Source organism: Garra rufa, chromosome 7 (assembly GCF_049309525.1).
Source record: "Garra rufa chromosome 7, GarRuf1.0, whole genome shotgun sequence".
NCBI lineage: Eukaryota > Metazoa > Chordata > Actinopteri > Cypriniformes > Cyprinidae > Garra > Garra rufa.
Genome location: NC_133367.1, coordinates 18,987,972 through 19,000,030, shown reverse-complemented (window position 1 = coordinate 19,000,030; position 12,059 = coordinate 18,987,972). Strand labels below are relative to the sequence as shown.

The window sequence follows — 12,059 nt, the reverse complement described above, 5'->3', positions numbered from 1 at the left end:
ATTAGGAATGTATAAGGGGCTTTTGCCCGGGAGGAACCTTTTTTATAGTTCTTAGAACTATTGGTGGAAGTACCTGCTTTTTGACGTGTTCATACTGCAGGAACTGGGAATGTATTAGGGGCTTTCACACCAAAGGAACCTTTTTATAGTTCCTAAAACTATTGAAAGAAGTTAATGCTTTTTGGAACTAGGAAGGTTCCTCTGGTGCAAAAGCCCCTGTAGTTTCTGCGGTGTGAATACACCAAAAAGTAAGTACATCCGCCAAAGGTTCTAGAAACTATGAAAAAGTTTGAAAGTACAGTGCGAAAGCCCCTTTTGATGCAACAGAGCTCTAATCTTTAGAAAAACATGCAATACAAAAAGTATAGTATATCCTCAACAGCAAAGACAATGGTACCATTGCCATTTGGTTTCTTATGTTTCACCATCTTCAAGTGTCAGCCAAAGGCATTCTGAAGTAGGCATATCCCACATCCGACTTGCAATAAAAGTCTATAAAGTGGGGTCACTTTTGCCTAAAGCTTATAACAGAAGAACTGACAACTGACAAATAAGTAAATTAGCACACCTCTTGAAGCTGTGGCTCCTCCTTCGGGTGGTCTTGGCTTTCCAGAGCGGATGGCAAATATCCTCCCATCATTGGTCCTGATGTATGTGCCTTCAGCACAAACGACAGAATACGAAGTGAATACACATTACCAACACCCAGTTAACAGCAAACACTCTCATCAGTTTTATGACTAAGGTACCTTTGGATCCTCTGATAACGTGGATACTCTCTCCTGCACCGATCCGGGCTTGGACATCCGTGCTGCTGTTGGAACCTGGGATCACAATATCTGCAAAGCAAAGACATTAAAACCATGAAGAAAAACTGGGAGATCTTAAAGCAAGTAGTAGCATGCTCTACAAGTGAATTGTAGTACCAGTGGTGGTGACGACGCGCTGCACGTAAACACCGGCCTTCTGCAGGTAGTTGACCGGAAATCCTGCGCTTGAACTGGGGACGCTCATGGGTACCTGTCGGGGCATCATGGGAATGGGTGTGGACTGAACTGGCCTCACACTTGCAACTGGTTTCTCTTCTAAATGAGGAGGGGGCCGCCTGAATAAAAGGTTTGGATAAGCAAACATCTTAAAATGCTCTCAAACCTGGAAGGCACGACATTGAGGGTTTTCTTTGGTGGACTCACCAGTTCCTCTGGCTGAAAGCGGGAATATTGGTGAGTCTCTGGTCGCTGGCTGGGTAGTAATGTGCATAAGAGGGCCGCTGATACGGCACAGATGCCCGCTTCTCGTCTTCGTAGCTTTTCTTGGCTGCTCTCTTTTCTGCTTTGGTCAGTTTCAAATCCTTGCGGTCCATCAGGAGAGACTCATGATGGAACGGTTGCTGGTGTGGAAAACAGACAGATATTAGCATGGCCGACTGAATGACCTAGGAAGGAACATTAGCACTGTAATTATTTCATCTTATTAATATTCATAAACTAAGCCTTCACCATTGTAGGATTTAAAATAAATCTGAAATATTCCCATTTATAAATGTTTGCTGGTATGAAATACAGATAAAAATATCTTATGCAACTGGATGCTCCAGTAAGATTATGAAGAAATGCAAGATCAACCCGATTAATATTCATGAGCTCACACCATAGTAGGATTTATAATTTTACCAGAATAGCTTAATTTGGACACTAAATAGCTGATGTATAACATAAAAAGATATGTTATTGTCAGTCTGTTACCATTATAAAGAAACACAAGAACAAATTAATATTCATAAGCTAACTCAATAATTTTGCTACAATAGCTTCATTTTGAGACTAAAAAGTTGGTGTATAATTTAAATAGATAGGGAGGTTATGAAAAAATGTAAGTAATATTCATGAACTCACACCATTAGAAAAACTAAATAGCAGGTGTATAATACACATGAATGAATGTTTCAGTTATAAAGAAACGTAAACCCGACCTAATTAATATTAATGAGCTAACACCATAGTAAGATTCTAAATTTTGTCAGAATAGCTTGATTTGACTTTGACACTATGATTATGAAAAAACATAAGCATATTAATATATGATGATATTATGTTACATGACTGGATATTTTGGTTTTAAAGAAACGGTAAAACTCAACCTAATTAATATATTAATGAGCCAACACCTCTTTATAATTTTGCTAGAATAGCTTGATTTGGACACTAAAAAGCTGATGTATTATACAGATAGAGATAATATGTTACATGATTAGATGTTTCCGTTATGAAGAAACATAAGCTCAACCAAATTAATATCCATGAGCTCACACCATTAGGATTCATGCCGGTAGGATTCATAATTTTGCCAGAAAAGCTTGATATTATGTCACATGACTGAATGTTTCAGTTATAAATAAACTTAAGATCAGCCTAATTAATATTCATGAGCTAACATCATAGTGAGATTCAAAAGAAAAGCTTGATTTGCACACTAAATAGCTCATGCATAACACAGATAGAGATATTTTGTCACATGACTGGCTAAATGACGATGCATGACTAGATACATGACTGGATGAAGAAGCGTAGACTCGACCCTATTAATATTCATGAGCTCATGCCTTTAATAATTTTGGTACAATAGTTTGATTTGGAGGTTAATTATACAGAGATACGTTACAAGATGTTCCAGTAAGGTTACAAAGAAACATAAGCTTAACCTAATTAATATTCATGATTCATCCTTTAATAATTAAGCTATAATAGCTTGATTTGGAGGCTAAATAGTTGGTGTATAATACAGATTTTATGTTACATTACTGGTCGCTCCAGAAATTCACCTAATTAATATTCATGAGCTAAGTTTACAGTATATTCGCCAGAATAGCTTAATTTGGACAATAGTAACTTGTGTGGAATACAGATAGAAATTAGCTTATATGACAATAGACACTCCAGGAAGACTACAGAGCCATGTTGGTACAACCTAATTAATATTTATAAGCCATGGTCTACACTATAGTAGAATTTTTTCAATTTGGAAAATGGCTGTAGAAATGCTTCAAAAGGCTTTAAGTATAAAGCAATGTCAAAGATGAGCTAATATTCATAAAGCCGGATTTAAAATGCAGTGGAAGACAAACAGTAATTACCTTGGTTAAGAGGTGTGGATATAACAGGCAGGATTGCTGAATGACGATTTCCATCTCCTCATTAGGGATCGGCTTTGTTTGGCTGGCATCAGGCTCCTCCTCTACAAAGTGCAACAGCGACTCCACTTCCTTCCGCGTGAAGGTGAGGACAGGGTTCAAATCGTCCACGACTCGATCTGATTGACAGAAAAACGTCAAAACAGTTTTTACATGAAGACAAACAAAACAAAATCCCAGACCAGACAGGAAGTCTTCTCCTACCAGACATGCCCTGTTTGGACACCTGCCGGTCGTAGATCTTCTTCTCCAGTGTGAAGTCACACACCAGTCTATAGATGTGGCAAGGCTTGCGCTGGCCGTAGCGATACACGCGACACACGGCCTGAGCGTCGTGACACGGATTCCACGACGCGTCGAAAACCACCACGCGATTCGCACCGATTAGATTCACCCCCAAACAACCCGCCCTGCAAAGACAGCCACACGTTAGTCCAGACCTTAACATTTTATCACTATTTGTGGCATATTTTCACGTAAGTTCACCTGGTGGACAGCAGGAAGAGCCAGGCTTGGGTGTTGGCCGGATCGTTAAACTGGTTGATGAGTCTTTCTCTCTCTGAAGCCGATGTGCTCCCATCCAACCCTGCACAGAAGATACTAGGTGAATTTACACATCCTAAACCATGACAAACTGTAGACAGAAAATTTATATTTATTTATTTATTTATTTGTTAATTAATATTAATTAATATTATTATAATAATTTCCAGAATTTTTAAACATTTAAAATCACATTTAAATTATCATGAAAATATATATATAAAAAATATATAAATAAATAAATAAATATATATATATATAAAAAAAAAAAAAAAAAAAAATTATATATATATATATATATATATATATATATAGTAGTCAACATTCGAAGTGGATCAAAACCTTTCATCAAATTTGTCCTAAAACCAAAAAGAATACCCATTCTTATCTTAAGACAACTTTTGATTAACTTTTTTGATCCACTTCGAATGTTGACTACTGTATATATATAATTATTACCTTTTTTATTACTTTATTAAATTATTTAAAAATTATAATAACCACACTTAATTTCTTTCATACAGTATAAGTCTTAAAATATACAGCTGCTAAAATATTAGAATAGTTAATATTAATATATCATATATATATTTTTAAATATTTACATATATTAAACATTACAATTTACCACAAATAAATTAAAAAACATTATAAATGAGGATAAATTAGGTTTTTAAAAATATTCCGCCTTTTTTCAAATATATTTAAATTGATTAAGTATTATTATTAGAATATGAATTTCAAATATTTTTAAACTTTAAAATTTAAATCAACATTTAAAAAATTAAATTAACATTTAAAAATCATAACCAAACTTACCATTTTTTTCATACAGTATTAAAAAAAGGCTTAAAATATATAGCTGCAAAAATATTAGAATAGTTAACAATATTATTTTTTGATATGTAGAAATAATAAACATTGTAATAACTATTTGTAGTTAAATTACAATTTATTAAAACTATTAAAATTTACATTAATATTACTAATATTACAATTATTATTAATTAAAATTATAGGCCACTTATCACACTAATTATTTCTCTCACACAGAGGTTTTTAAAAATAAAGCTGCTTTTTTGTTTTTCAAATATATTTGAAATATTATTATTATTATTATTATTATTATTATTTAAGCACAAATAAGTTAATACTATTAATCTTTATCAGCTATATTTTTTTTGTATTAATTTATATTTATTAGTTTTAGTTTATTTTGGGGGTTTTTGGCGCTAAACTAAATGAAAATTAGAACTGTAATATTTAATAATAATAAACACAACCAAAACTTAAATATTAAATCAACATTAATTTGTAAACAGATAAATATTTAATACTTTTAATAAAGTTTTTATTTAATAATATTATTGAATATTTATTATTTTTATATACATTTATTATTAAATATTTGTCATTTTATTATCATCATTATTTGTAGTATTATTGTTGTTATAATTATATAATATTTATCATAGTTTACATACATTTAAACAATAATATTCAATAACAAAAACAACCAAAACCTAAACCTAAATATAAATAAACTTTTTTTGGTTTACAAATTGTTTAAATAATATTATTAAATATTTATTATCCTTTACATATGTTTATTAAAAATATTTATTTTATTAACAATATTCATATTATCATTATTATTATTATTATGAAATCTTTGTTTACATTTCTTACTAACTAAATGAAAATTAGAAATGTAGCTGAAATAAGCTGCAGTTTAATATTTATTTGATTTTAGTTAGTATTTTATTTCAATTAATGAAAAATATTTTTTTCACGGTTTTAGTTACCAAACAACAACCCTGGTCCTTGGCATCAGAAAACAGAAAACTCACTGTAGTAATTGATGTTTCGGACCCAGTTGTGCGTCCCGGTTTCTGTTTGGATCGGCATGGGCCTCCGACTCAGGAAATCCTCCATAACCGTGAGCGTTGATAAACTCTGACTGCAAGAATCACACACAGATAAATAAGCCAGAGTAACGCTGACGTAAACGTAAAATAACAGCATGACTGACAGTTCAGGATGCTTACAGAGTGATTACAGAAAGGAGGCAAACATCTGTATCCTCTCACACACAGAAAACACAAACATTTCCCACCTGAAAACAAGCATTTTATCTCCCCGTTTGACGCTCTCATCAATCAGGTGGAAAAGCAGAACCATCTTGGCTGAGTTCTCCAGAACGCCCGTCTGGTAGTTGCTCATGATGTCTTTTGCCTGAAACAAACGCATTCAGAAAACATTCAAAATGTGCTTAAATGAATATTATCAACTCATTCCAAGTTGTGAAGTTGTACCCATTCATATGTGATGACTTGGTTGGCCTTCTCCTGTAAGGGGTTCAGGGGTCCCATAGCAGCCATCTTGCTGTTGGCCGGGTCGGACGACTTGCCCTTTATTCCCGGTGCGGAGCAGCGGGTCCCGCTGGTGGAGTTAAGGTCATCCAGGTCAAGATCCTGCTCATTGGCCAGATTTTCCTTTTGCAGAGCTTCGTACAAAACGTCTGGATGGTTCCAGATCTGCGGGACACACAGAAATGAGTTGTAGGTGCAGTGACTACAAAATAAGAACAGGTGTCTTTGAGGTGTAAGTACCTTGCAGCAAACACAGAACGCTTTAAGCGGGTTGAGTCCGAGCCATCCGGTGTTTCCCGCCTCCCTGAAGCGGTTCATGAACTCCGTATAGAGCGCCCTCTGCAGGCGAGACAGTCGTACCAGGATCACATGCTCCTCTTTCGCCGGGAGCTGATTCCGGAGAACATCGTGACCTCGTCTGGAAATGTAGAAAACGGGTAATCTTAATTTTTTTCTGAAATGGTCTAAAATGATTGGTCCAACAAAAAAATTGCATAAAAACACCATTTTCATTCTGGTTTCGTTTCGCACCTTAAAAGAAGAAAATGTGATGAAACAAAAATAAGACTACTTTGCTTCTCAAGAAAGTACACTTTGCTTACATCATAATAAATATGTAAAAAAAAAAAAAGTATTCAATAATAATAATAAAAAAAAACATGCTAACAAAACTTACAAAACTTAAATACTGAATAAACCGTAATTTATAAACAAAAATAAATATTTAACAATTGTATTAAGTTAATGTTAAACATTTCCGATTGGTTATTTAATAATATTGTTGAATATTTAACATCTTTGACACGTTTTTTAAATATTTGTTAATTATCGTAATTATTCACAGTAGTATTATTGTGTTGAAATTCTATCATTATGAAATATTTCAAATTGTTTACATACATTTAAACAATAATATTCAGTAATAAAAACATCAGAAACATACATTTATATATTAAAAAATTCATATGTAAACAAAAATAAATATTTAATAATTGAATTGAAGTGCATGAGACATTAGTTATGAATAAACATTTATTATTGCTTATTTATCTAATAATATTAATAATAATAATAATATATAATATAATAATATATTGAATTATTTTTACATTTGTTTTTATTAAATATTTGTTATTTTATTATCATCATTATTTAAAGTTTTGTTGTTATTATCATTATGAAACACTTTCTTATTGTTTGCATAAGTGTACACAATATACATTAAAAACAACCTAAATGTAAACTTAAATATTGAATTATTTAAAAACTAAAATAAATATTTAATACTAGTTCATGAGTCATTAGTTACGAATAAACATTTATTGTTTATTTTATTTATTATGATTGAATATGTATCATCTTTTACGTTTATTAAATATTTGTCATTTTATTATCATCATTTGTAGTAATATTATTGTTATAAAAATATTATCATTATGAAATATTTCTTATTGTTTACATTTCTTATTATTTGCATAAATGTACACAATAAAATTCAATAATAATAAAAACAACCAAAACGTAAACTTAAATACTGAATAAACAATTTGTAAACAAAAATAAATTTAATAATTGTATTAAATTTCATGAGTCAGTACACTTTTGAATAAACATTAATTGTTGTTTATTTAATACTATTATTGAATATTTATTATCTTTTATATTTGTTTATTATTAAATGTGTTTCATTTTATTATCATCATTAATCATAGTATTATTATGATCATTATAAAATATTTCTTATTGTTTCCATAAATTAAAACAATATTCAATAACAATAAAAGCAACCAAAACCTAAACATAAATATTGAATAAACAACCATTTGTAAACAAAAAATAAATATTTAACAACAACAATAAATGTAATATTAAAAAAAAAAAAAAAAAAAAATCAACTAATAAATATGGAAACAATAATAGATAACGTAAATTAGGATAAATATGCATTATAATTCAATGTCATGGTACAAATGTAATAATAATAATAATAATAATAAATAAATCCACAAAAATGCTAACAAATATTACACATTTAATTAAAAAAAAAGTATAATAAATGTAAACAATAATAAAACCATAAAGATATTAAAAACAAATTATTATTAATAACTATATGTAAATAATAAATATTCATTAATACTACTACAAATAAGGTAAAAAAAATTAGTAAATAATACATTTACAATAAATGTAAACAGTAATACGATGAGAAATGATTATAATAAAATAATTATTTAATAAACATGTAAAAGATAATAAATATTCAATAATATTATTAAACAAATAAACAATATTATTTATTCATAACGGTACTGACTCATGAACTTTAACACAATTATTTAACAAATTATACTAATATGTATTAATCTATTAATAGACAATGTATTATTTATGTTATTTAACAATAACAAATAAGTAATTTAATTAGAAATTTCATATTAATACTCAATAATAATAATAATAATAGAAATAATAAATACAATGCATTAAATGCAAACATTCATGTTAAATTGTGCATAGTCCCCAAACAAATAAAATAAAATAAAATGAAATAATAAAAAAGATTTGCTAATAATCACTGACCTCTGCACAAAGCCCTCCAGCAGACTGTGCAGGACGTGACTCCTGTATCTCATGAGCTGGACGTCCTGCGGTGTGCTGTCTATACATTGTCCGTTGAGAATGGGCCGCTCGAACATGTTACTAAATTCCTGCCGCGTACCAAGGAAATCGGGCCGGACGAAATCCACCATGCACCAGTACTCGATCAGGTTGTTTTGCAGCGGGTATCCGGTCAGAACCACCCGCCGCCGGGACCGGATGTTCTTCAGGGCCTGCGAGGTGCTAGCATGGCAGTTTTTGATACGGTGGCCCTCGTCACATATGACCACATCCGGCCCGGGCCGCGCCAGCGCTCTTTCAATCCCTAAACACATGCGAAAACTCATTATAGGCCATACACTGAGTAAACCAGGTACATTTTTCACCTGAGAATCGCTGACAGACCTTTCATGAGCTCCTGCTGACGGTCCTCCTCGTCCAGGTCAATGATTACAGGTCCCGCGGGTTTCTTGGACTTCCTCTTGCGGCCAGTAACAAAGCTCTTCTTGAGAGACAGCAGGCGGTACATCTCGTACCCCATTAGCAGCACCCCGCCGTCACGAGTCCAGTCCTCCACCACCTTGGCCCGGGCCACCGTGGTTCTGGTCACCATGCAAGAAATACATTTTCATTTTGGCAGATGCTAAAAGCGACTTGAAGATATTCATCAGTATGTGTGTAACGTGCCACTGCTAGCACCATTAGCAGCTGAACTACAGATAATCATCAACACTCAAAATCATTACCAGCATTAAAACATTAACCACAAAGATTACAAACATTTTGTTAAGAGACTATATTCTTCTTTTTTGCAGGCAAATCTCACAAAAACAAATAAAAAGTAACTTAAAACTGAATAGATAGTCACATTTTTCACAATATATAGCCTATTTTTGGCATTGTGACATTATTTTAATGACAATTAAGCACATTTTCTCTCCAAATTCATTACTTTAATATGTCAGGAAGTTTCATATCCAAAGTTTTTTGTAAGTAAGATGAATAATTATAATAAATATCTAACATAGAATTAGATAATAATGAATAAATAAATAAATAAACAAATAAACATTTATTATTATTTACATTATTATTAACAATAATAATACTATTAATATTACTATTATTAATATCATCCCTAACCCTAACTTTTATTATAATCAGTGTTTAATAATATAGCATGTAAATAATAATAAACATTTAATAATGTAATAAAAAAATGTTAATAAATATTTATCAATGAAAATACTGAAAAAGACTTATTTAACATTAATATTAATTATAAAAATATATCTAACATATACATATATATACACATACATACACATATATATATATATACACACATACATATATATATATATATATATATGCACACATTTATTATTATTTACAATATTATTGCTTTTTTATTATAAGCATTAGCATTATTATTAATAATACTATTAATATAATCCCTAACCCTAACTTTTATTATAATCAATGTTATAAAAATATATATATATATATAAAACTCTTAAACTCCTACAAACTCTTACGAATACATGTAAATAATAAATATTTAATAATAAAACTTGTTTAATATTTAAAAATATTATGAAAATATTGAAAGATATAAATTAAATATATATATAATTAACATTTAGTTGACAGTCAATGGTGATTAAAGCATAAATTGTACAACTATATGTAAATACAATAATAGACATTATTAATATATTCTTTTATTAACTTAATTTGTTAATATTACATACATTTACTGACTATTTAGAATTATAATAATATAAGTATTTAATCTTAAATAATACATTTAAAGAGTATGAAATTTCCTCATATATTTACTCATTATACCAATAATAATTATTAGTATTATATTAGTATTTAATCCATTAATGTGATAAGAATACAATAACAATTTGATATAATATAGTATATATAACTGTACATTTACATACAATTATTATAATATTCCTAATCACAAAGGAATTATAGCAATGTCAACTGAGGACACAGATGTGCTTAATTATCAAGTATAAAACAATATATCACAATATAAAACCAATATGTGACCCTGAACTACAAAACCAGTCATAAGTAGCACGGGTATATTTGTAGCAATAGCCAAAAATGCATTGTATGGGTCAAAATGATCGATTTTTCTTGTATGCCAAAAATCATTAGGATATTAAGTAAAGATCATGTTCCATTAAGACATCTTGTAAATTTCTTACCTTAAATATATCAAAACTTAATTTTTGATTAGTAATATGCACTGCTAATAACTTCATTTGGACAACTTTAAAGGTGATTTTCTTAGTATTTCGATTTTTTTGCACCCTCAGATTTTCAAATAGTTGTATCTCGGCCAAATATTGTCCTATCCTAACAAACCATACATCAAATGGAAAGATGTATAAATCTCAATTAAAAAAAAAAAAACTGACCCTTATGACTAGTTTTGTGCTCCAGGGTCACATATGAGAAACATGTTCTTGTCTCTTTCCGTGAGATTCACCCATTCTTTTGTTTATGTTAATGTTCGAAGTGCAAATAAGAGGTGGTGCAGCTTTCATACTTGTGCTCATCATTGAGGATGTGAACCTTAAAGGTTCGAGGTAAAACCTGGGCTGGATCTGTGTCGGGGGGAAGGGACTCAGCAGCAGGCAGCCAGAGGTTAAACTCAGCCAGCCAATTCTGTAGTGTGTTCACCTGGAGATCAGACGAGAGGAGACATGACAAACAAACTCTCAGACAGAAAGACAAACACAATCCCTGGCGGTTTTTGATTCTAGCGCACTCACAGGTACAATGGCGAGGACAGTTTTGGCTCCAGTGTGCCGCAGTAGGACGTCGATAAAGGAGATGACCTGTAGGGTTTTGCCCAGGCCCATACTGTGAGCCAGAATACAGCCGAAGCCACTGCTGCTCTTGTAGCGCTCCAGAGACTCCACCAGGTTATCATACAGGAAACGGATACCACCAATCTGAGAAGTAGAGGAAGAGGGACTAAAAAATAGGTCCTATGTCCAAGTGAAATGGAAAAATGTATAAGATGTAATAAAGAAATGTAATAAGAAATTAGTGTACCTGATGTGGTTTAACAGCGCGGGCGAGCTGTGGGGCGAGGAACAGGTCCTCCTCGTCTCCAGGGTGGTTGATATTGACCAGCACCCTTCCTTGGGCATCTGGCTGATTGAGGCAGTCGTTCACATGAGACCCGCTGCTCTCCTCTGTGCCGGGAGTGACGGAGCGATCTTCACTGTTATCTTCCTCACTGCTGATCCGCAGGGCGTCTTCATCACCTGAACTCAACTCAATCACATCTGAGGGAACATAACAAAAAAAGTTTTTTT

General features: G+C 31.5%; 1 protein-coding gene across 2 annotated transcripts in view; it reads right to left on the bottom strand.

Annotated features, from left to right (window-relative positions):
- Positions 1-12,059, bottom strand: part of rad54l2 (RAD54 like 2) — a 28,400-nt gene that overhangs the window by 4,330 nt on the left and 12,011 nt on the right. For both annotated transcript variants that reach the window (XM_073844091.1, XM_073844092.1), the window contains exons 6-21: positions 11,794-12,029; positions 11,508-11,690; positions 11,282-11,415; positions 9,112-9,308; positions 8,689-9,031; positions 6,346-6,523; positions 6,049-6,270; positions 5,850-5,968; positions 5,584-5,693; positions 3,677-3,776; positions 3,395-3,600; positions 3,134-3,309; positions 1,194-1,390; positions 927-1,105; positions 750-839; positions 569-658 (exon numbers count right to left, since the gene is read on the bottom strand). In XM_073844091.1, coding sequence (XP_073700192.1) covers positions 569-658; positions 750-839; positions 927-1,105; positions 1,194-1,390; positions 3,134-3,309; positions 3,395-3,600; positions 3,677-3,776; positions 5,584-5,693; positions 5,850-5,968; positions 6,049-6,270; positions 6,346-6,523; positions 8,689-9,031; positions 9,112-9,308; positions 11,282-11,415; positions 11,508-11,690; positions 11,794-12,029 — 2,760 coding nt within the window. The remainder of the gene's footprint in view (positions 1-568; positions 659-749; positions 840-926; positions 1,106-1,193; positions 1,391-3,133; positions 3,310-3,394; positions 3,601-3,676; positions 3,777-5,583; positions 5,694-5,849; positions 5,969-6,048; positions 6,271-6,345; positions 6,524-8,688; positions 9,032-9,111; positions 9,309-11,281; positions 11,416-11,507; positions 11,691-11,793; positions 12,030-12,059) is intronic.